This window comes from Oryctolagus cuniculus, chromosome 6 (genome assembly GCF_051225735.1).
Source record: "Oryctolagus cuniculus isolate XC-2025 breed Fujian yellow rabbit chromosome 6, ASM5122573v1, whole genome shotgun sequence".
Taxonomy (NCBI): Eukaryota; Metazoa; Chordata; class Mammalia; order Lagomorpha; family Leporidae; genus Oryctolagus; species Oryctolagus cuniculus.
This window is the reverse complement of record NC_142872.1, coordinates 89,058,117-89,084,413: the sequence shown is the minus strand read 5'-3', so window position 1 is coordinate 89,084,413 and position 26,297 is coordinate 89,058,117. Positions and strand designations below refer to the sequence as shown.

The 26,297-nt window shown below is 38.8% G+C and overlaps 1 protein-coding gene across 2 annotated transcripts in view; it reads right to left on the bottom strand.

Annotated features, from left to right (window-relative positions):
- Positions 1 to 319: 319 nt before the first annotated feature.
- The window catches only part of NKAIN3 (sodium/potassium transporting ATPase interacting 3), a 770,560-nt gene continuing 744,582 nt past the window's right edge, over positions 320 to 26,297 (bottom strand). For both annotated transcript variants that reach the window (XM_008255564.5, XM_051843801.3), the window contains one exon: positions 320 to 14,077. In XM_008255564.5, coding sequence (XP_008253786.4) covers positions 14,024 to 14,077 — 54 coding nt within the window. In that variant the 3' untranslated portion in view covers positions 320 to 14,023. The remainder of the gene's footprint in view (positions 14,078 to 26,297) is intronic.

The window sequence follows — 26,297 nt, the reverse complement described above, 5'->3', positions numbered from 1 at the left end:
GGAAGTAGAGGGGATTACCTTCTGAAATTTGAAGCCTGCAGGGAAATCCAAAGTCCATTTCTTGTCCAAGTTTACTGCACTAGGTACTACTGACTGAGCTTCCAAAATGTTTGGGACCAGAAATATTTCAGAATTCAGATTTTTGGGTTTTGGAATATATGCATATACATAATGACATAGCTTGGAGGTGGGATCTAGTCTAAGTAAGGAATTTATTTGTTTCATATACACCTTATCCACACAGCCTGAAGGTAATTTCATACAGCATTTTTAATAATTTTGTGCATGAAACCAAATTTCATGGTATGGAATTTTTTACTTGTAGAATCATGTCAGCACTCAAAAGTTCCTGAGTTTGGAGCATTTTTGGATTTCAGATTTTTATATTAAGGATGCTCAACCTGTAATAATGAGGAAAAACATATGAAAAACAGCAATCATCTTCTACATCAATGTACATTTTTATTCATATTTGAAAAGAATAGTCTATTACTGCTAATTTATTGTAAATGCACCCAGAAGCAAAGGGTCCAGAGAGACATAAAAAATGTATGCAGTTTCTATTAAATAATATTTTCTGGTCACTTCAGATATGAGTATAATATATAGCTATTATATGCACAAAATGTAAAAAGTAATTGTGAAAACAAGTCTTATTACCAGTTTGTGTAAGAAGAAAGACATTCATTGTTTTTTTCCACAGGCTACCAACATTATTTAAGATAGTTCCTGACAGGATTCAACTTTTGCAATTAATTCACCTGGTAGCTCAAACATCAGTAGAAAAGAAGTTAATATACAGTGAAGTCACCACACAGTGTCACGGGACAGTAGAAATTCATATCAGTACAAAATATCATTTGAGATTTTTACATTGAGTTCCAGTGTCAAGATTGAGAGACATCTTGGCTGGCAAGTAATCTAAGACTCACTGAAGACTGGAAGGTTTTCAAACAGTGAATTCTGCTGGTAAAAGTGTTAAAGGTTACAAACATAGAAATAGACAGTAGGTGCTATGTTCTTTTCTTTCTGTTCTGTTACCAGCAGAACCTTGCCTTTGAAATATAATGAAATGCTTTAGTATTTCTAGAGTTTCCCATAAGATGGCAGAGTTGGTATCACAAATTTGAGAATAAAATCACTTTCATTCTGTTGGTCACAGCAATCATGAGAAATCAGAGTCATTCTCAACACTCAAGTATTGCTATCCTGCTTTTAGTAATAGTAACATCTAGTTTGTCGGGAACAATACCAAATGAACAGCTGTGTTTTCAACTGCAATGATATCACAGCTCTATGGGATGCCTTTTGAGTATTGCCTTTGCTCTTTGGTGAGTTCCTTTAGCTCTGGTTGTCTGTTCTGGGTTTTATTTAAGCACTAACCCATCGAACCAGGCTCCAATCTCAGATCACTGCCATGTGACAAGAAGATGTCTGTTGGTTTTGCTGAAGCAAGCAGTGGTCATGACTGTTTTGGACTGCTAGGGGCTGTAGACTTCCTATCTTTAATGCGAATTCAGAGGTCCTTCGGATTTGCTTTGGTTCATTTGAAATCAGTAACTGCAATTTTGGGAACTGCTACTTGAGTTCTCAGCAGCAGGGAACCTATCTTGACCATTTAATCTCCATACAGAGTCACACCAACACATGTGGCACAGATGATGGTGCAGTCTGGGGCCTGCAGAAAAGGTGTTGGTGGCAACACCTTTCAACACATCTCCTGCCAGAAAGCTACTAGGATTTCTGTTGTAAACTTTTGAATGGCAAAAAAAAGCGTTTAATTTTATGACTTCCTTAGCTTCTTGCACAAAGCATATACTCACTAATTGATTTCTGAGCACGTAGGGAGATGGAGGAAGGTTGCAGACGGGCTCTCCTTCTTGCTGGGGTGCTGCCGCTCAGAATCTGAAGAAGGGAGAGTTCAGCATCGCCCTTCAGGGCCAGGTGTGAGCAGAGCGCTATCAGACATTTTGCCCAGGGCCTGGAGGGCTAATCGCCATCTTCAGGACTGGACTGTGAATTCTCTGTGGGCAGATTCTTTGTTATTACTTTTTTTTTTTAATCTTTAGTGCCCCCATAGTGCCTCATGCATAGTAGATAGACACTCGAGGTGCTTTAAAGAAAGAAGCAGCAGTCATGGCACATGTCACAACTTGAAAGAGGTCAACAAATCCTGGCTCGCCCATGTAACTGGCTTACCACAGGTATGGTAGCCACCTGCACTGAAATTCCGAATGAGTCTGATGCCCTGGGTATTGTCAGGTTTACACACCAGACAGCAAGTCAGACTTAATTATGAATGAAGAAGAAGCGTGTTCCAGTTCAGTATTGAGACAGGAGATTCCCTTTTACCCAGTGGGACTAGCACAAGTCTGTGACATGAAGTGCACTTGTTTTGGTGAATGGAGGCAAGATCTTGTGTGTGAGTGTGGGTGACTTCTTCCCATGTAAGAAGTGCACTACATTCATGCTTTTGTTAATGATTCCCACTTCAAAATGAAACATCCCAACACTTTGAGATCTTTGTAATTGAAAAAAAAAATCAGAGTATTCTACCAGAAGGTATAAGCTGGCACCTGCTAGATAGAGGAACATTTTTCAAAGGGGAAAATTCCAGAGAGCTAATATCAAGGCCCACAATCTTGAAAGATCTATTGAACATTTTTTTCCCCAGAGAAGTCACTAGCTTCTAACTCTGATTCAGAACAAGAACAGAGTATGTGTGGAGTATCATTTTTAAATACCTCAGCATCTTTATTTAATTAGACATTTTGGGAGAAGAACCTTCCAAAATGTAATTTGCATCAACCTCTTTATTTTAGAGGACCACAAGAATTACAGGACACTCACATATTGTATAGGTTATGCAGGAAACAGAAAACCAAATAGAAGGGGTTCCCAGACTGTAGATATTGTAGATCTGCACATTTATGAGAAAACACTTTCCAGCAGAAGGAAGTGAACCATCTTATTTAAATAGAAATCAACAGCATAATTTTGTTACCAATGAAAGGAAGTATCCTGTTCCTAATTCTCACAAATATATTTTTCATTGATGATCTGAATTGATGATAGTACAAATAAAATGCTGTTTTGTGAAGTCATACAGTGTTGACTAAAGCTCTGCTAAGTACATTGACTCTTACCTTAAATATCTTCATACAACTGTGGTTTAGATTTTCATATGACTTTTCTATCACTGTTCTTTTAGTTAAGGATAGTGTTTGGTTATTGTCAGTATTTTGGCCTATTTTATGGAATGCCTACCTTTCTCACTTTTGACTTCTAACTTGTTACATGTTTGAAAACTATTTCATTAAAATACTAGCATTGTGTGTCAATTAAGAGTAAAGAGGGGGCCGGCATTGTGGTGTAGTAGGTAAGCATCTGCCTGTGGCACTGGTAGCCCATATGGGAACCGATTTGAGTCCCAGCTGTTCCACTTCCAATCCAGCTCCCTGCTGATGGCCTGGGAAAGCAGTATCAGATGGCCCAAGTGCTTGAGCCCCTGCACCTGCACAGGAGACCCAGAAGATGTTCTTGGCTCCTGTCTTTGGATTGGCCCAGCTCTGGCCATTGCAGCCATTTGGAGAGTGAGAGTGAACCAGCAGATGGAAGGCCTTTCTCTCTGTCTCTCCACCTCTTTGTTTGTAACTCTGTTTCTCAAAAAAAAAAAAAAAAAAAAAAAAAAGAATCTTAAAAAAAAGAGTAAAGTGTATTGGACCAGTGTTGTGGACTAACAGGTTAAGCCACTGCCTATGAAGCCAGCATCCCATTTAGGCACCTGTTTGAGTCCTGGCTGCTGCACTTCTGATTCAGTGTTCTGGTAATGCATGTGGGAAAACAGCAGAAGATAGCCCAACTCCTTGGGTCCCTGTACACACATGGGAGAACTGAATGAAGCTCCCAGCTCCTCCCTGGGCATTACAGCCATTTAGGAAGTGAACCAGCAGATGGCAGATCTCTCTCCCTCCCTCCTTCTCTCAGTAACTCTGCCTTTCAAATAAATAAAATAAATCTCATAAAAGAAGAGAGTAAAGAGGATTTAAATAAAACATTGAGGGGCTTGCCTATGAATAAAATTAAAGGGTTTGAGAGTACAAATTTTATGAAATCTATTGGGATAGCTGGAAATCCTCTTTGTTTTTTGGTTCTTGATTTTGCTGTGGGTAGAGTAGGCTGCCAGGGAGCGAGTTCTTGTCACCTATAGGAAGTCTCAGACAAGCTTAAAAGGTAAGAATAACTGAGAAGTCCATTTTTTTGCATCTTTCTTTCCCCACAATGAAAGAAATTCCTTAATATGTTCAGATTCTCAGGGGGAGTTCTCACCTATCTCACCTATCAGTGTCTACCACAGGATGAGAAAAGCTTTGTTATGCAGCTTTTTGCTTTAGGAACTGATGTGGATATTAATTCCATTCTCTTCAGATATCCCCCTACTGAGATAAAAGTATTTTGAAGTGTTAATACCCAAATTTTCTTTGAGTTATGCAAGATGAAAAATGGAATGTCTATGTCTTTAAAAGGAAATGAAATGTATGTTTATTACAATTATCAGCAATGCTAATTATACTCTGGCCTTCTACCAGCATCTTTCACATGGCATCTTAGATTTGCAAGGAACTTTTACTAAAAACTTTCCATTTTTCTTAAGTATTGTAATTATTATGCAGTACCATACTTAAAGATATGGAAATGTGAGGCTCAGGCAGAACAAAATCAGAGAAGTTTGATGGCTGTGGGCCTTGAAACAAGTATGAAAAGAATAAAAGAGGAGTAGTAATTTGCCTTCTCAACCCATTTCTGAAACCACTGCCCAAACTTCCTCCTTGACAAAGACTAATGGGACCAATGCAACTCAAGTTCAGATATTTTAGAGCAAAGCCTTGGCAGGCTGAGGAGAACAAAGAGAACATTACAGAGGGGCCAAGTGCTTCCGATTTCTGGGTGAACTTCAGATCATTCAACTTTCATAATCAATGACTTTTCTTTGTGATATAAAAAGTCTAACATCAATTGACTGATTTTTTAAAAAATATGTCAGACTAAGAAATAATAAATGGAATTAATGAGCTTTCTTCATCCTAAGGAACAAATTAAATATGACACAAGACTTGCCCAAAATTTCATCCTCTAAAGATATTTAACTGGGTACTCAATACAATCTATTTTGCTTAACAGTGTCGTGCATGAGGAGTTTCTTACATGGAGGTTTGGAAAAAAATGAAAAGCTGTAGAACAGAAATAAATATTTATAGATATTGGTTGAATAAGTGGGTTAAATAATGACAACAAAAAGTCCAGATAATGAAAAGGCTGCACAACACAATGTAAGTGTTGATGAAGGAATCAGAACACAAATTAACATTAACTTTTATCATGCTCTTTATTTATTTTTATTTTTTGACAGGCAGAGTGGACAGTGAGAGAGAGAGACAGAGAGAAAGGTCTTCCTTTGCCGTTGGTTCACCCTCCAATGGCCACTGCGGCCGGTGCACCGCGGCCGGCACACCGCGCCAATCCGATGGCAGGAGCCAGGTGCTTCTCCTGGTCTCCCATGGGGTGCAGGGCCCAAGCACTTGGGCCATCCTCCACTGCACTCCCTGGCCACAGCAGAGAGCTGGCCTGGAAGAGGGGCAACCGGGACAGAATCCGGTGCCCCGACCGGGACTAGAACCTGGTGTGCTGGCGCCGCAAGGCGGAGGATTAGCCTAGTGAGCCGCGGCGCCGGCATATCATGCTCTTTATTATTATCTGAATTTTCTAATAAGAGTTGCAATTATTCGTTCCTATTTTTATATTAGTTAAGTGATCCTAGTAAACTATTTTGTAAAGGTGTATTCAAAACTGCTATTTTTAGGTTTAAAATATTTTTAAGAAACCGAAAGGGAAATAAAACAGTCCCCTTTAAAGGAAGTGTTAGAAGAAATGAAACTGTGGCTTTAAGAAATTATTTGCAAAATCACTCCCTTAGAAACAAATAATTTTAAAAGGATCTGATATCCAGCATTTAAGAGTTAAATGCTTCATCCTGGTTGGTGAAAATCACCAGGAGGCTCATCTGGGGCATAAGCTTGTCAAGAGTGAAGAAGAAAAAGCGGCAATCAGGACTGAGCTGTTCTGTCTTTTGGAAAGCAAAGAACAGTGACCTGAGGTCTGGAATTTCTTCTGGGTTCCAAGAAGACAAAAGCAAAGACAAACAAAAGTAAGACAAAAGTCACTGGATGATGACTTTCAGATGCTCACACATAAGCAGAGGGAGTAAGAAGGCCAAAGAAGCCCAGGCCAAAAAAAAATAAAAAAATAAAAAATAAAAAATAAAAAAATTGCATTCCACAGCAAAGACTCTTTCAGCTTGGACTTGACAGAGCCAATGGCCACAAAATGTAGAGGAAAGAAGACTGGATTGAGAACTTGTACAGCAGACCTGATGGGACACGGAGCACAAACCGCTGCATCTATCAGCCTTAGTCTCTTGGGCTATAAACAAGGAAAATGGAGTTGCTCAGTTCCTTTAAATGTGGAAATTTTGTCTTGTGGAGAAAGAGCACAATGTTCTAAACATCTTTCTTTCAACTATCACTCCTTAAAATAGTCATATAGTATTTATCATTTTAGGAAATGGGTCACATGGGACATTTTATCAGTGTGATTATTTAGCAAAGACTGTATCAAGTGTTAAAGTTTGTGTGTAGATGTGTGTGTACACTCATGAGTCACCAAATCTTTTTAATCAGTGACATCTGCCACCTTGGTTCTGCTTCCCATCCAGCTTCCTACCAACCCGGACTCTGGGAGTCAATGATAATGGCTGACATGATTGGGTCCCTACCACTTACAAGATCTAGACTGAGTTCTGGGTTCCTGACTTTGGCCTGGTCCAGCCCCAGCCATTATGGACATTTCAGGGATGAACTAACAATTGAAAGATCTCTTCATCTGTCTGTGTCTCCTTGACCTTCAAATAAATGAAAAGTAAATAAATATTTTTTAAAAAGTGTTACTTTGAAGATGTCTCTGATTCCATTTCTCTCTCTTTCTCTCTCTCTCTCTCTCTCGTTTACCCCCACAGCCAGCCTAGGAAGAATGTACAATGAAAATCTAATTATAAAAATTAGGATTTCCCTCCATTATAGCTTTTCCAAGAGAATTTAAATACTCCATTCACTTTGGTCAATTTTATGTTCTTGAAGAAAAACAGATGAAGGGAAAAACAGGCCTACCTTCTACTGAAAGTTACAGAAAAGAAAGGACTGTATAATTTTCACTCATCTATCTACTCTGACCCATCTTGCTAAGCACTTCATAAGCCCTTTGAGTGTTTTCTGAGTTCAGTAACAACAAAATTATATCACTATTAATCAATGCAGAGGATCCTTCCAAAAATGATAGTTCAAGTGTTATACCCATGAAGAATTAATTTAAAGTGGTAATAGAATAGTGAGGACCAAGTAAAGCATTGGATTGGTTTTTGAATTTTAGTTTCAATTTCCAGAGATAGAAAGCTAAAAAATACACTGCAGAGTTATGGGAAATATGGAGGGATGTGGAATCATTGATTTATATTTCTTTCTTTCTAATCACAAAGATTGGATAAGGAAACAAGACAAGACAGATCTTTTCACTTCATATACTTATAAATTTCTTAGTGAAAAAATGTGAATATTTTGTTATGAAATCTTATTAAAGTAAATGAAAAAAACTATTCCAAAAAATCATGTTAATTAATCTTAACTGTGGTAGAGAGTTCTGGGCCTTCTTCTCTATATAGTTACCCTTCTTACTAAAACATAAAGTCACTGGTTTTTAGTTGGGTACAAAGTTATCAATAATAAATATTATAGGGGCCGGCGCTGTGGCTCACTTGGTTAATCCTCCACCTGAGGCACCGGCACCCCATATGGGTGCCGGGTTCTAGTCCCAGTTGCCCCTCTTCCAGTCCAGCTCTCTGCTGTGGCCCAGGAGGGCAGTGGAGGATGGCCCAAGTGCTTGGGCGCCTGCACCCGCATGGCAGACCAGGAAGAAGCACCTGGCTCCTGGCTTCAGATCAGTGTAGCGCTTGCCATAGCAGCCATTTGGGGGGTGGGTTGGGGTTGAACCAATGGAAGGAAGACCTTTCTCTGTCTCTCTTTCTCACTGTCTATACCTCTACCTGTCAAATAAAAAATATTATAAATCTCAGCTTTTTTGTAACAAAATTTGGATTGAAACAAATCTTATCCAGTTGAATTTAAGTGGAAGTACTGGATACAAATTGTAGGGCAGATCCTTAAGGAAAGGAAGCATCCTTTACTGTTCCTTTTGCTTCCTCCTTGGCTGGAATATAAAAGCAACGACTGGGGTCCCAGCAGCCGCTTTGAGTCATATTATGATCTTGAGAATATCGGCCACGTAGGATGGAGCACAAGAGAGAAGGAGCCTGGGTCCCTATTTCTAATGAACTCACATGCAGCTTTTTGATGATTGACTCTGGAACTTTGAAATGCGATGAGAAATAGACCTCTACTTTATTTAAGCCATGATCACGTTTCTTCTATTGTTGTTTTTGGGTAAACCTAAACCAAACTAATATGGGCAGGCAAGGTTTCTGCCAAAGAAAATTCTGTGGGGAGACCAGATAAGTTTTTGTTTTCTTCAAGTCATTTCTTAACAACACTGAGGAGGAAAGAAAAAGCATACACTAAAGTGGAAAATGATTTAATGCTTTTAGTCAATCAAAGAAACAAGAACAAAAATTTTGAGTTAATAATTGGTACTGTCTAAATCCAGATTAGGTAGACTTTTAATTTTGAATTTTTTGTTCTTTCCTCTGTTCCTGCCTTCTATTTTTTCCCTTTTTAATTTAACTTAATTTAAGAAAAACACATTATGGATTCCTTATATATTTCATTTTAAAAAATGTGTAGCCCTTAACATGATTCTTTCCCTTTATATGAATGCAAGTTCAAGAAAGATGATTCATTTTTTACTTGTCACCAATGTTTTGCAAATACTAGTATTTAAAAAGCTTTATCTGATTTCTGTAAATAGTTTTTTTTTTCTTAGCCTTCAATAAACTAATTTTTTGTTACCCCCCAAGGCAGAAGAAATGATTTTTTTTCTTACTAAGTTTCTTTTTTTGGTGGAATTTTTTGATCATTCTCTTTTTTTGAGAATACTATTATAGCATATACTGTGAAGGAGCTAGAGATCCAGTTATATATTCTTCTGAAATGTAAAACACATCTGCTCCCTTTCTAACTCACACTCTATACACAAACATGAGAAGTAATTACCTCTATCAGATCTACTTTTGGGCATAGCATCCTTAAGTTGTGAGCCTATTTGTCACAAATATTTGAACACGGCTCTTGGATACTTCAACAGACCTTCTATCAAAGGTTACAGATCACTCTTAAGTTGGAAGAAACATTTTTTAAAAATTTAAGCATGCAAGGATTCTGATTTTTTTTTTAGATTTTTTTTTTTTTTTTTTTTTTTTTTTTGGACAGGTAGAGTTTGACAGTGAGAGAGAGAGAGACAGAGAGAGAAAGGTCTTCCTTCCTTTGGTTCACCCCCTCAAATGGCTGCTATGGCCGGCGCGCTGCGTTGATCTGAAGCCAGGAGCCAGGTACTTCCTCCTGGTCTCCCATGCGGGTGCAGGGCCCAATCACTTGGGCCATCCTCCACTGCCTTCCTGGGCCACAACAGAGAGCTGGCCTGGAAGAGGAGCAACCGGGACAGAACCGGCGCCCCGACCGGGACTAGAAACGAGTGCCGGTGCCGCAGGCAGAGGATTAGCCTAGTGAGCCGCGTCGCCGGCCAGGATTCTGAGTTTTAAAACAGCAACTATTTGAATTTATTCCTACTTATTCAGCTACCCCTTGAAAGAAGGCAGATACAACCATGGGCTCAAATGCCCAAGTTAGATCATTTGTATTTTAATCAACTATAAAATTTCCTCTAGTTACTTATAAAAATAACTCAGAAATGGCGAGCATTGACTCTCAAAAATAACCAGTCAGAATGTTCATTCCATAGTGAGTCCACATCTTGGGACATCGTCAATTTTTAAATTAAGTATAAAATAAAGATCTGTTTATTCTCAGCAAGATTCCTTTCTGATTTGCAAAGATTGAAAAGAGTAACTTTGGTTTTTATTTGCTTCTCAATTTAGTCAAGAGTCATGATGGTTTTCCTCAGCTTTGCAATGTGCATTTTAGCTAGTTCTAATGAAGACAAATTCCTCTCAATGTGGAGTGTCCCATTCATTAAGTGAGACAGATGGCAGCCAGGCCATTTTTTGAAGCAGGCTGACTACCTTATTTAGGTTTATAGGAATAGAAGTGGTTATTTTTCTGAAGGAAAAAAAGAAACAAGTCAGTAGTTTGCTAGGGCAAGATGTCATGTTGTCTTCAAAACAAATGAGCCCACCACTTCCCAGGTTTAGAGTGGGGGTATAGATATAATGTTTTTCTAACCTACTCCACATCATACGGCAGGTGCAAGACTAAAATACTTAGGGGGATACTTATTTAGTGATTTTCCTAAGAGAAAATCAGATTTTTATGATTTGGACTGTTTCACACCTCAAGACATTCTCTGCCTGCTGGTATTTCTCTAGTTCTCCTTGTAACACCCCTTTCTAAATTTTGTTGGCTTTGAAACATGACTAGAAGCTCCCATAGGTATAAGGTGAACTAGAAAGCATTCCAGCTTCCTGTGGAGCCACACAATATCAGCAGAAGACAGTTAAGGAAGGAAAAGCCATTCCCATAAGATAGAGCACAGCTTGGGGAAGACTTGGCCAAAGTTTATAAGGCTCAGTGCCAAGGTGGCTCAGAAAAAAAAAAAAAAAAAAAAAAAAGCATTGGCTTTAAATTTTCTTTTCTACATTCCAGCTAGCACTAGAGGCTAAAGGTAAGTGAATGTCCTCTATCCTATCTTCAGATTTACCAGGGCCACTTCTGAACTCTTGAACATGGGGCTGTTCTATCTCTTAAGATGATAAGATTCTGGCAAATGAGTACAGGCTAAGATATGTGTATATTTCCCCTTACTCTATCCAGACACATGATTGCTTATGGGGAAGTCAAGATGTGTCAAGAACATGTGTATAGTGAACATGTCCTTGTTGAAAACTCTGATGACATGCCAAGTGCAGAGTAGATTCTCTAAAATCGGAGGCAAAAGAGCAAATAAGACTAGTTTACTGCTCTGGAGCAGCAACCATGACAATGCTGCTGTGGAGCTGTCCGGATCAATGTAACACCTGGGTATACGGTGAATGACTGTATATAATATTTTACCCTTTTGTCTTAAATGAGCAGAGCCTCTTAAAGAGTGGCCAAAGTGAACATAGGCAGGAAGAAGAGAAAGAAAAGAGATGAAAGATCAGTATAACTTGTTTCTGACCAGTGGCAAATTTTCTAAAACTTCAGAACAATCAGTGCTGGCGTTGCAGGTTTAAACAGTTATATCGTCACTTTTTAAGCGAAGAAAGATTAAAATGAAAACAAATTTATTGTATTAAGTATTGTATTTATGAATATTCATAAAAAATTACTTATGTAAGGATTTCTTTCTTGAATCTGCTACCTGCAGTTGGACAAGGTCTAGGCGCCTGTAGTGCATCTTACATGTGTACACAAATTCACATGAAGATAAAATAGAAACATTTGGATGATACTATTTTATGAAGAGTGGATCATCTTTTCATTTGTGTGTGTATGTGCATGTGTGCAAGCAATGAAGTGACAATTTAGAATACTTAATGTGAATCTTATCTTTCTATCTTGCTGATTTTCTACATTTTTCATATTTCATTGACTTTTTCAATAGTAATAATAATATGTATAAATTAATGCCATTTGAATGTAAAAGTTTTTTTTTTTTAGTTAAAAGTGTGATTTCTGGCATGCGTGATTTCAAATCAGTTAAAGACAAGTGAATTTGTTCTTTCCGTGGGCTTTTCATGGCACTTGAATGGGTAAAGGAGCTCCAGTCAGGGTCCTACTGTTCCAAAATAACTAATAATTGCCTCTTTCAATCTGCAGTGATCTTCAAGCTTACAAAATACTTTTTGCATTTGTCTTCCTCACATCCTCACCTTATCTTTGGAGGTAGGAACCATAATTCCACTTCACAGATAAGAAAAAGTCCAGTGCTGAGATGTCAAACACCATCTAAAAGCGCAGCAGTGGACATGGCCCCAAATACCAACTTCTGCCCTCCACGTTCTGTTCCTTCACCCATAGATCTTACACCTCTGTACAAATGCAGAGCTCTGGGCAGGTCCACCAAAACCCCTAGGCTTCAACTCCCTCGCCTTCAGAGTGGCAGCTCGCCTTTCACCGTCTCGGAGACCCCTGCCAGCTGCTCCTGCGAAGCTGGCTTTACTCAGTAGGATGTGGAGTGACGAGAGTTAGTGGGTGTCAACTGACCAAGCAGTAGAATCCAGAGACAAGGAAGTAAAGCAGGAGTCCAGGAGGCCCACTGAGGTTGGCATAAACTTGGGAAATCAGGGCAAGCTTCGCTGCATCAAGTTCTGACTAGAATTTCAGGAAATCTATGGGCTCTAAAAAGTAGAAGAAAAAAGGACATCTACACACCTACAAAAATTTGCTTAATTTTCAGTGGTTTATGGATTGGCTCCTTAGGGATGCAGGAATCAAGTACCAAAGTGCACTAGGCACAACTTTGTGACCCACTGGACGCTTTGTTTTTGTTGTCATACAAAGTGAGCAAAATTTATTTTTGTGTAAGAAATAGTGACTGGGAAACATAGGAAAAAATGATGCAAAAAGAGTATGTATTTTATATTGAGGGAAAAATTAATTAATGTTGAAAAAACCAGCACAATATTTGTCTTTGAAAATTGAAATGGAACAGGAGGAAATTTTCTAGAGTGATAGAAATCTATATTTTGATTGAGGCATTGGTTACATGGAGATAGATATTTTTCAAAACTTGCCAGGTTTAGTTCTAATAATTATGTATTTTAGCACATGTCAACTTAAAGAAAAAAAACTGGTGTGTTTTCATGATAGTCCATGTTTTGACAGAAAATTATGTTTCCCATATCACTTTCTGTGTTATTGAGATGGGATAGAAAAAAGAAAAGTTGATGTAGCTTCAACATAAACATTCTCCTTAGAAGTATTTATAGAGAATGCCACAGTATTTTAATGCTACTTTTGAAAATCCTAAGAGCAAAGTTCCTGAATTCATATTTATGGTTGTGGTTTTTCCCACAAGCCCATGGACTGTATGTTTAGGGTTGACATCAGTGTCAGGAGTGGGATAAAGAGTAGAAAATATGGACCTCAGAGACACTCGTGTTTCCTCTAAAGGGAAAAGGGTTCTACTAATCATTTCACTCTTTTATGCACCCATGACATATTTGTATATATTTAGTTTTCAAAATACAGAGAAGGAGGATGCCATGCACAAATCTGAAAATTTCGATTGCCATAGTATTTTTCTGGGTTTTGGGAAGTTGAAAATAAAGAATGACTCCAAGTTTTGTCTTGTGATGTTGACAGTGCTCCACATTCAGTCTGAAAGTCCAGTCCATTGTTTGTACCAATGTGTCGGCTGTTGCTGCGTCTACCTTACGTTTGATGACCACAGACAATGTTTGCTAACACAAATCTGTGAGGCTTAGCCCTGCCTCATGGTCAGCAATACTGATTTAACACTTCCACAGCACAGGCAATGTTTCTCTTAGAATTGACTGTAAAATGTTTTTTTTTATGGATTTTTCTGTTTCATTTTGCATGCCTCACATTAAATATTGTTAAAAAATTAAAAACTATTGTTTTTTACAATTTACAAGTGTTCATATAAGAAGAAAATGATTTAAAAAATACCCACCCAAGCACCTAGAACTCATCTAGTGAACAATGCTAATAATACACAGGCTGTGATCGAAGAACTCTGTGATCCGTGGAAAGGCAGGGAGGCACAGTCCATCCTCCGAAAGGAATGGGACACAGGTTGATCCACCGCTGTGAGGTGCCAGCTGTCAACGGTGCTTTGCTCCCTAATTCAAGTTCAGCAGCCGCATTTCAGAGTCAATGTCATTACTTATTTCGACCTAAAACAGAAAATATAAATGGCTTTAAAGAACTTCAAAACTGAAAGTGAAATATCCTTCCTAATCAGTCTGTCCTTTTGAACAGTGAAATAGCTTTTGGGTGTGCTTGGTGCTGTGTAGCTGCAGCCACAGGAAAGCTAGAAACCTGGAACTTCCCACTTTTCAGATTAGGATGTGGCGATCAGGCATGGCTATAACAGTACAGGATGGCTCTGCTGGGAGAGACGGCCAGCCACACAGCACTTGTGGGGCCATGTGGAGAACTGCTATTGGCTGTCTCAAGGGCAAAAATGACAGGGTGGTATTGTGTTTCCAAACCACTAGATATATCATTAGACTAATCTTCTTACAGCACACTGTTGGTTGACTGCTCAAGAACTAGCCTAGTCTGGCTTTCATATCACCTGACCATCCACCTATGTCCTTTGCATACATCTCGTCCAGTGGTGGTTAAGTTAACGTGTTAACATGGGGTGGCCATGGTACCAAGATACTTGGTCAAACACTAGTTTAAATATCGCTATGAAGGCATTTTTTCAGAAGATGAAATAATTAGGCCTTTAGTAAAACAGATAGCCCTTCATAATGTGTGTGGGTCTCATCGGATTAGTTAAAAGCCTTAAGAGAAATGATTGAAGTTTCCTGGGGAAGAAGGAATTCTACTTCCAGACTGCCTGTGGAGTTGAGATGTAAGTTCAGGTTTTCCCTGGATTTCCAAGCCTGCCAGCCGGACCTGCACATTTTGAACCTGCCAGTTCTCATAATTGCATGAGTCCATTTCTTAAAAACATCCTCTCTCTCTCTCTCTCTCTCTCTCTCTCTGTCTCTTTCTGTATCGCTGTACATACATACATCTCACTGAGTCTGGTTCCCTGGAGGGCCTTGACTGACACACATTCTGATCTCCAGTCACCCTTATTTCCACACCTTCTCATCCTATGCTTAGCAGTGAGCCTTCAGAATGTAAGGGCCCTGGCTTGCACTTCTCACAACTTCAAGACAGTACCTGCAGCATAGCTGGCATGAACACATACTGAATACTTTAGCTCTCACTGTTCCTCTTGCATGAAAGTCTTAGCTGATCCAAATCCTTCTCATCTTTGAAGGTTCATTTGAAATTGTGTGTTCTTTGTGCAGATCTCCACTTTTGTGCAGACTTCCATTTTGCTTTCTCATCCCATTTAGAGCAAGTTTTTTTAAAACTTTTATTTAATAAATATAAATTTCCAAAGTACAGCTTTTGGATTACAATGGCTTTTTCCCACTCATAACTTCCATCCCACCCACAACCCTCCCATCTCCCACTCCCTCTCCCCTTTCATTCACATCAAGATTCATTTTCAATATATACAGGACATCAATTTAGTATATATTAAGTAAAGATTTCAACAGTTTGCAGCCACACAGAAACACAAAGTGTAAAGTACTGTTTGAGTACTAGTTATAGCATTAATTCACATTGAACAACACATTAAATACAGAGATCCTACATGGGGGGTAAGTGCACAGTGACTCCTGTTGACTTAATAATTGATACTCTTGTTTATGGCATCGGTAATCACCCTAGGCTTTTGTCATGAGTTGCCAAGGCTATGGAAGCCTTTTGAGTTCGCCAACTCAGATCTTATTTAGACAGGGTCATAGTCAAAGTGGAAGTTCTCTCCTCCCTTCAGAGAAAGGTACCTCCTTCTTTGATGGCCTGCTCTTTCCACTGGGGTCTCACTCACAGAAATATTTCATTTAGGTTTTTTTTTTTTTTTTTTGCCAGAGTGTCTTAGAGCAAGTCTTATGGTTCAACCACTTCTCATGTGGAATCACTGACATCCATTTTCACAATTAATTGTGCCCAATTGTTTCACTCATCATTTTTTCTCCCTCCACCTGAATTACAGGTATTATCAACATAGGCTGTGTTTCACACTTATTTCATATCCCCATTTAGCAACTTGGACTAACTCAGTTCAATGACTATGGCTTGGAATGAACCCTTAAACCATAATTGGAAACAATTGAAAAAGTTTCTAATTTTCCAGTTTCACTTTTTTGGTAGCCAGTCTTCTCCCTGTAAACCATGTCCCTCTTGTGCACCACAGTAATTGGAGGTCATCAATTATTTTCTTATTTTCCTTTCAGTTTTCATTTGCTCTTCTATTTCTGTATGCTCTGAATGACAGCTCCAATATCTATAGTTCTCACACCTTTGCATTTTTAGCATGGATTTAATCAGGAAGATAAAGGGATGAGATTATAATGGTGAAATTTTACGGTTTTGTACAACCTTTAAGTTAAACTCAAGGCCCTGAAATTCATTCATCCATGTTACATACAAATCCATTCTCTAGTGAAGATAAGCAGTAGGGGAAAATTGTTTTCTTCATTAGCAGTGGTATTGATAGGGGTTTGGGAGAACTTCTAAATATTACTACATTTATTGCGAATGTCAACTCTGCTTTAGCTAATATGAGGGTACTTCAAAATGTTTTTGGAAAATGTAATTTTTTAAAATCTATTTTTTGAAATATATATATATATATATATATATATAAAGAGAGAGAGAGAGAGAGACAGAGAGAGAGAGAGAGAGAGAGAGAAAGTCTTCCATATGCTGGTTCATTCCAGGCTGCGCCATGCTGAAGTCAGGTGCCAGGAATTTCAACCAGGTTTTCTACTAGGTGGCAGGGGCTCAAGTACTGGGTCATTTCTGGCTTCATTTCTAGGCACATCAGCAGAAAGCAGGATCAGAAGTGTATCAGCTGGGACTTGAAATGGCTCTGATATAAGATACTGCAAGTGGTAGATTAACCCACTGTGCCATAATACTGGCCCCAAAGGAAGTGGAGGTAAAAGATTTTTTTTTTGGCACAAAAAGCTTTGAAGTCCATGCATATGAATGATCTTCAAAGACTATGTGAAAAATGTGTATTATGAAAAAAGCTATGCATGGATTTGAATATTTTTGGCATCAAAACAAGCCTACCTTTTTTTTAAAAAGATTTATTTATTTAGTTGAAAGTCAGAGTTACACAGAGATAAGAGATGCAGAGAGAGATAGAGAGGTCTTCCATCTGCTGGCTCACTCCCCAACTGGCTGCAACAGCAGGAGCTACGCCGATCCAAAGCCAGGAGCCAGGAGTTTCTTCCAGGTCTCCCACATGGGTGCAGGGGCCTAAGCACTTGGACCATCTTCCACTCCTTTCCCAGGCCAGAACAGACAGCTGGATCAGAAGTGGAGCAGCCAGGACTCGAACCAGTGTTCATACTGGATGCCAACACTGCAGGCGGCAGCTTTACCCACTATGCCTTGCTGTCCCCAAGCATAGTTTTTTTATTTCATTTTTCCATGTCCTTTATAAAGTACTCTGATATTTTGTGCTTTCAGGTTTTGCCAACATGGTTTAGCAAAGTAGGGTTCAATATTTAGCTTTGATGCCAGGTAGAGACACTGGAAAAGTTGCTTCCAGCATTGAGAGGTTTGTCTGTGAGGGGCTGATGGGGAAATTAGTGAAGTAGTTTTGAGAGGAGGAATTGAAAAGAAGTGTTTGGCAATCTTGCATTAGGGTTTATTAACAGATTGTTAAAAATCAAACACACACTCAGTAATCTTATTATTTCCTACATATTCATTACTTTACTTCAACTAAACTAAAAAGTAGGCTATTCAAGTTTCATTTACCCATCCAATTTTTTTTTTCTAGACTATTTGAAACCCAATCCCAGACATTCATGCACTTCTCCATGTATCTAATTCAGTGATTCCAAAGCAGGGGATATTTGACAATGTCTGGAGACAGTTTGGATTCTCACAATTTGGTAGGGAGTGGTGTTGCTGATGGCTAATAGGTAGAGGACAAGGATGCTGCTCAGTGTCCCACGGGAAGGAGAGCCCCAACATGAAGACTTATCTGGTTCAAAGTCAAAAGTTGAGAGATGTTGGCTTCACTGGTGAAAAATATTTTTCTTTAAAAAATGTATTTTTAGTATATCTATCAAAATGAACAACTTCTTATTCTCATTTAATATTCAGTCCCTATTCACATTTCTCCAGTTGTCCAGACATATCTCATTACAATCAGCTTGCTGAAAATCAGATTCAAAGAAATATATGGGAATAATAAATATTTTTGATATAAATTGAAATGAAAAAACACATATTTGATATAAAATTAGGTTTATATTCATTACATTTTTATTTATTTGCATGCATTTCATAAATATAGCATTAGGAACATAGTAATTCTTCCCACTATACCAGCCCTCCCACCTACTCTCTCACCTCTCTACCACTTCCTTCTCCTGTTTTCTGTCCTGTTTTTCACTAAGATCTATTTTCATTTAACTTTATATAGAGAGGATCAACTCTATTCTAGTTAAAGAGTTTAATGCTTTGTATGAGAAAGAAAAAGAAAGAAAAAACAACAAAAACTGTTCCTCAACAGTCCAGACAAGGGCTGTTCAAAGCTATTACATCTTGACGGTGATTTCACTTTTTTCCCCTTCCCCTTTTCCATTACTTCCTCCCCTTCTTTCCTTTCAGAAACTTAATTATCTTTAAAGAAGAACCCAAGAATGATAAACTTTTTGTGAGCTCTTAGACATAACTGTAACTTATGAGACATAAAAAATATCCTCCACTTAATACAATAAAAGGAAGTGATACAACTCTTTGACGACAGAGGCCCTGCATGGGAAGTTAGTGCACAGTGACTCTTGTTGTTTACTTAACAATTAACACTCTTAAATGACATCAGTGATTCCCTCAAGGCTCTTGACAGGAGCTGCCTAGGCTATGGAAGCCTTTTGGATCCACAAACTTGACAAGGCCACAAGCAAAGTGAAAGTTCTCTCCTCCCTTCAGAGAAAAGTACATCCTTCTTTGGTGGCCACTTCTTTCCACTGGGGTCTCAACCACCGAGGTCCTTTTTGCCACACCGTCAAATGGTCCTTTTTTTCATTTCAAAAAGAACACTTTTTGCCACAATGTCTTGGCTTTCCATGTCTGAAATGCTACCCTGGGATTTTCAGACCAGACCAGAATGCTCTAAGGGCTGATTCTGAGGTCAGAGTGCTATATAAAGCAATTGCCATTCTATGAGTCTGCTGTATGGACTGTTTCCCATGTTGGAGTATTCACTCCTTTTTAATTCTATTATTATTACCAAGCACCTCATCTTATTTATATGATCATTTTAATACTTGATCTTATCTATATGATCACTTTACTACTTAATTCTATCCATATGACCTCTAAAGCACTTAAGCTGCTAATTTTACCAGCCAGCTTAAGGGAATTTGAGGTCCCATGGCAAGTTTTTAAACTCTATCCTTAGAAGTAAGTCTGCAGGAATGTATGCAAAACTATACTGCTTTACAGTTCAAAATTTCATGCATTTCACAATTACAACTTTAGGATCTTGATAATTTAAAAATCATAGAGTATCTTTTCTTGAAGACAGGGCAGAATGAAGTTATGCGTATTGGTATTGCTGTTAATCACTTTTTTGGGAGAATGGACCACACCTCTACAACTCTGCAAAAATCTATTTTCTTGCCACTGACATCAGTTACTACTACCAAAAAAAGTCTTGAGAGTCCTGGGAAAGCCAAGAGTTGACATTCTCCCTGGAGGGCAACAAAGACCATCTTTCTCACTTAGGAAAAGTATTCATGAGTTTGACTAGGCAGCAAGAGTACAAAGATTTTCACAATGCTAGGGGGTAAAAAGCAAGGTCTTATATCAAGAGAATTGACCTATATCCTTAGCCAGGACAGAGCAGATGACTGACCCTGGTCATGGTGGTCACAATAGACCTCCTGAGTGTGGCTGGCAGCATTGTTGATAGCATGGAGGCATGTTTCTTTCCTGGCAAGGACAGGAATCAACACATTCACCACTAACTACTGTGCTGAATGTGAACTGCATAAGCCACACAAACACAGCCATTGCATTGCCACACCGTCAAATGGCTGCACATTAGGAGTGCTCTTACAGTACGTTCTGAATGGTTATACTCATTTCTTATGATGGATCAAAATTGTTAATACCAACAATAAAGAGAAAGAGCTCCAAAGCTAGGAACAGCAAGAGTCTTAATGAAGCCACCATTGTGCTAAGTACAGCAGGCATGCAGAAAAGGCCATCTGTCCACTGGGACAAGGATGAAGGGTGCTGACTGTGTTGTAGTGGTAGAGTCTGGAGAGCTAATGTCTCTGTAAGTGCCTTGTATTTCCATGGAATTTCAAGCTTAATAATGGGAATAGCTAGCCTGCCCTAGCTGTGAGCAGAGCTCGGTTACCCATGGGAGACAGAATTTTATGCAGCCCCTTTGTTCGGATTAATGTTTAAATGTGCAAGGACAAATGAAACAAAGTTTTATCCTTTTATTCGTTTTTAGGTTCTTCCAGCCACAGTTTGTTAAAACATGGCTGGTAATTACTGGCTTGACATCTTGCAAAGAACAGGACTCTTTAGAAACTAATCCAGGAATGATATGGCTCTACCTCAATAGCTTATGTTCTTTTGTTTCAAATCCCACAAAGGGAAATCTCTATGGCTCTCCAATACGCTTAGAGTGTGGCATCCTTAAGTGAACATTACTACATTTCCTAAGCACTTTTTAAACCCAGCTGTGATGAACAATTTTGGGAAGTAACTCCTATGATAAATTAGAAACGTTATCAAATATACAAGGATTTAATAACTATAGCCTAAACTTTTCAGAATTTCTTTATACCTTATTTAGAGTGCTAATAAGTTGTAACTTTAATGCTGAAAAACTCATGTCTTGAAGGCACATCATTCTACCTCCACACACTCTAGACACACACACACACACACACAATTGGTGCTACTAGCTAATGTTTGACCTAGATGCTATATATGTAAATGGCCTGGTGCCAACATTCCTATGGGGATATTAATACAAAACAACTGATCTTAGGAAAGAGCAGGTAGATGTGATCACCTCTGCTTCTGCCCTACTGACAGATATCCATCAGAGGCAAGCTTCCCTCTGGAGGTGGGGAACAGGTAGCAAAACTGCACATGGAGCCAGCAACAGCTCCTGCATGCATAAGGATTGACCTTGTCTGTCTTCTAATACTTAGTTGTAACAGTGGCCACTCAATCAGCAGCAGCCACATAGCATGTGGCAATTTTTGTGAAGAAAAATTAGCCTCCAGCAAAGGCAATCAGACAAGTCAAGATACCAAAGAAAAGTCAAGCTATCCTTTGGAGGCCTTAGAAACAGATTGCCTAAAAGCTCAGGGTCAGCTTTTCTCATCAAGTCTTTCTTAACTGCCATCATGGGGCTTCTTCCTAGTGGAAATTTCTAACATAATAGATTTGGCTCCATCTCCCATGTATAGCTCTGGTATTCAGCTGCTGTCTTTTTTTTTTTAATTTATAAACTGCCTAGTTCTAATTGTTTTTATGCAAAGATTGACTGCTACAAGGAGCTTAATTTTCTCACTACTCTGATGTTAACTATTTTGATGGAAATGTACCAATCATGATTTTGACAAACTTTAACTTCATTGCTTACTTTGACGTTCTTGGAAATGCCATCTCTTTCACAGCTCTGTGTGCTGATGTCATGCTAGTTGTTTTCTTCCTGAGAGGTAAATATGCTTTTCTTAACCCTTCTCCATGATATTTTTTTCTCTCCAGGAAGCCAGCACTTAAGTGTCCCTTCTGGCGTGCCTGCTGACCAATTGGCTCTGATGAGAGCAATGTTTGCTCTTTCCTTCACAAAAGGTGGCATCAGTGTATGAAAGCAGTGACCAGGGGCATCCTGGTGCACATTCAGGTTGCAGTGATGGTGAGTTACACCCCCTCTCTTGTAGCCATGGCAAGAAAATGGATGCCAGTACAGGCTGCCCCTGACCTGTGTGTCAGATGCCTTCTAGGGACACCCAGATAATAATCATTGAAACTGATTCTCTAGCTTTAGGCATAAAGAGTGTTGTGGTTTAGGGAGCGATTGTCTAACCTATGAGTTAAAATGGCCATGTTCCAAATTGGAGTACGTGGGTTTGCATCCATGCTCTCGTTCTTGACAATTTCCTGACAATACAGTTTCCTGCCAATGCACACTATGGGAGGCAGTAGGTAATGGTTCAAGCAATTGGATCCCTGTCATTTATAGGGGAGACCTGGGTTAAGTTCCTGCCTTCCAGCTTTTCAGTTTCAACCACAGCCCATTACTGGCTGTTGTGGGCATTTGGGGAAAGAATCAGTGGATGGGAGCTCTATCTGTCTGTCTGTCTCCCTTAACTTTAATTAACTAAAAAAGAATGATGTGATTTAGATGGTGGGCAATGACTGCTGAAGTTCACTCCCATCCTTGCCAGAAGCTGTCAAGACTCCTGATCTGCTTCAGCACCTGCTGTCTTTTATGTTGGCTCACTTGATCTGACAACTGCGGCAAACACTGGCTTGGATAGTCCCAAGTTTGAACTTTGTCCTTTGAGGAATGGCCAAAAAATCAGTCTTTATGCTGGGGACACATCTGTTTCTTTTCCAGCTTTTTAACTAAAGACTTAATTTTTCAGAGCATTTCTAGGTCTATAAAAAACTGAGAGAAAAAGACAGAGATTTCTCACTTACTCCTTGCCCCAACACATGCATTGACCCCCTCTTTATCAACATCTCAAACCACAATGGTACATTTATCACAATTGATGAAGGTACTTCAAGGCATGATAATTACAGCTCATAGTTGACATTAGGGTTCGCTCTTGGTATACATGCATACATTCTATAGGTCTGGACAAACAAATAGGAGCATGCATCTACCATCACAGTACTATATCTAATAGTTTCATTGCCCCCAAATCCTCTGTGTTCTGCCTGTATATCCCTCCCTTCCCCTAACCCCTGATCTTTTTATTGTCTCTATAGTTTTGTCTTTTCTGGAATGTCATATAATTGGATCATACAGTATACAGCCTTCTCAGTTAGGCTTCTTTCATGGCTTGACAGCTCATTTCTCTTTAGCACTAAATGGTAGTTTGGATGATCACTAAATGATAGTCTGGATGTGTCACAGTGTATCCACTCAGTTACTGAAGAACCCTTTGGTTCTTTCCAAGTCTTGCAATGGTGAATAAAACTTCTGTAAACATCTGTGCAGGATTTTTTGTGGGCGTAAGTTTTTAACTCCTTTGGGTAAACACCAAGGAGTTCCATTGCTGGGTCAGATGGTTAGAATGTGTTTGGTTTTTAAAAAAGCTGCCAAACTCTCTTCCAAAGTGGCTGTACTTCAGCTTTTGATAAACTTCATACCATCTTTTCCAAGTCAGCTCAGGCATTATCTCCCAGTGAAGTTTTTCCTCACCAATGCACACAGTGGTCTTGACGACATCTTTTCCTATCTACTTATTTCTATGTAGATCTCCCTCCCAGATCATTAACAGCTGGAGGTCAAAAATTAAGTATGATTTATCACTTTATCTCCAGCACCCAGGACAGTGCCTTGAATGCACATTGTAGATAATCAATCAGTGGTGGCAAATACAACTGAACTAGTTTATTTAACCAGTGAAGCTTGATAGATTGATTTTATTACTTTAAAAATAAAGGGACAAATCATTAATGACAAAATATACATGTGAAACATCTCACCCCATCACAGCCACATCTCCAGTGTATGCATTCACACAGTTTGACTGTGGGCAAAATCACACATTCAAACTTGTGAACTAAGGATTCCTGTATAGCTTACAAATGTTACCTATGAATGGAATATCGATTTAACTACTCATCTAAAGTTGAAAGTTACATGTTTATATATACATATGCCTAGGAATATGCTGAAGAATCTCCTGATCCTTTTAGTAAAGTGATTTCCTCATAAAACCTGGCTTTGTATGCTATAGGATTAAAGAGGTTTAAAAAATTAAAAACTACTGTTAACTCCTCTCAAACAATATACTACAGAAGGTTGGCTTCATCTCCAAGTTGTTGCAAGTGAAGGGTGACATAGACCTACCAAGTTGAGTATAATGGAATCCTATATGTAGGTCTTATAAAAGAAATCAAGCAGACTGATAGATGCTAGCCAGATAAAAGCTGTAATATTTGCATATTGGTTGAGTGGCATAGATTCCAACCTCTTAAATTGTTTCATGCACAGTGATTTCAATGCAGGCTTAGTTTGATCTTTCAGATTCCTGCTCTCTTCATTCTTGAAAGGTGTTTCTTATTCATCTTACATGATAAAATGCATAATCTGTCAAAGTAGAAACTAGTTCTATTGTTCTCTGCAGCCTGTAGTTCACGCCACATTCAGCTAAAATTGTGCAAATCAGCAGTGAACAGACACATTGAATAAAACCTCTGAGGAGATAGTGAATTGATTGAAAAATTTAATGTTCTACAGGATGTTTTTAATTTTTTTTAAATTTTAATTTTTTGGGAGTGCTGTTTCTTTTTTTCAACATTTATTTGAAAGTAAGCCAGGTTGCAGGGGAATAGATAAAAGGAGAAGGAGAATGCTTATTACCCAAATGCTGGGCCAGGCTGAAGCCATGATCCTGGAACCAAATATGAATCTTCTACATGGGTGGTAGGGATCCAAGTCCTTGAGCCATTGCCTGGTGCCTCCAAGGCACTTGTAAGAAATTGGACAGGAAGTGAAGTGGGGACTTGAATCCAAGCACCCTAATATGGGATGTGGGCATCCCAAGCATCATGTTAACTGCTAAACCACATGCCCACCTCAAAATATTTTTTTTAAAAAAATATTTTGTTTATTTGAAAGTTACACAGAAAAGTACAGGGGTCAGAAGGAGATATCTTCCATCTGCTGGTTCATTCTCCAAATGTTTACAACTGTCAGAACTGCATCTGGGTTTCCCACATGAGTAGCAGGGGTCCAAGCACTTGGGTCATCTTCTACTGCTTTGCCAGGTGCCTTAGCCAGTAGCTGGATTGAAAGTGGAACAATTGGGACTTGAACTGGTGCCCATAAGTGATGATGGCTTTGCAGGCAGTGGCTTAACCTACTGCATCACAATGCTGGCCACAGGAGGATTTTCTCAAAGATTTATTTTACTTATTTGAAAGTCAGAGGGGGAAAAGACAGAAAGAAAGGGAGAGAGAGAGAGAGATAGAGAGAGAGAGAGAGAGAGAGAGAGTTCTTCTACCTGTTAGTTCATTCTTCAAGTGGCCAAAATGGCAGGGACTGTGCCAGGGTGAAGCCAAGGTGCAAGGAATTCCTTCTGAGTCTCCCATATGAGTGGCAGGGACCCAAGTACATGGGCCATCTTTCACTGCTTTCCCAGGCACATTACCAAGAAGTTGAATCAGAAGCAAAGTAGCTGGGACTTGAATGAGTCCTCTGACATGAGGTGCTGGTGTTGCAATTGGAGGCTAAACCTGCTGTACCACAGGATTTTTTTTTATGTTTTTGATTCACAGAGATGGAAGGGACTAATAAAAGTCATTTGTCTCTGGGCCACCCTCACAGAACATCTATTTGAAGTACAAAGGTACTGGTGTATCTATTGTTTAACATCCTTTAAGAAAGAAGATACCACTGTCAATATTAATCAATGGTAATTTTTAATAAACTTTCCTTGCTAGAAAGATCTCTACAGTGGAAAATTTTTCACATGGAAGTTTCTGTGCTGGGAAATTCTTTTCACAATGGAGATGAAAGAAACCATTTATCATCCTCTTATCTCGTAACAAATACATCGAATCTCTGTGAGTCAACACCAGGCGTTGTTACAGTTCTTTCTCACTTCCAATGTTATGACCATCTTTATTACTGTCAAATCCTTTGCAAGTTACCCAAATCCACAATTATCAACTTTTAGAGCACATCATTTATGGTCACTCAGGAGCATGAATAATGAGGTGGTAACTACTTGATCCCAGAGTGTTACATGGGGTGAGTGTTTTTCCAAATTAGATTTTGTTTAAAAAAACAAAATTGATTTCAACATCTACCATGTGACAGACTTAGTGCTGCTTTGTGAAGCCTGTGACCTATGTTTATTTTAGATGTTCCCCCAAAATGAAACTCATTCAGCCTGGGGAGGTAGAGAAGCCGATGATGGTTTCTCAGGGATTTCAGCTACAGATTCTTTATTTATAAATTGGGAATATTAATCAGTATATCACAATATTTTTATGAGGATTAAATGAGATAATAGATGCAAAGTGTATAGTATTTATAGACAACCTTTTTTTTTACTGTCATGTATTTTCTAGGAA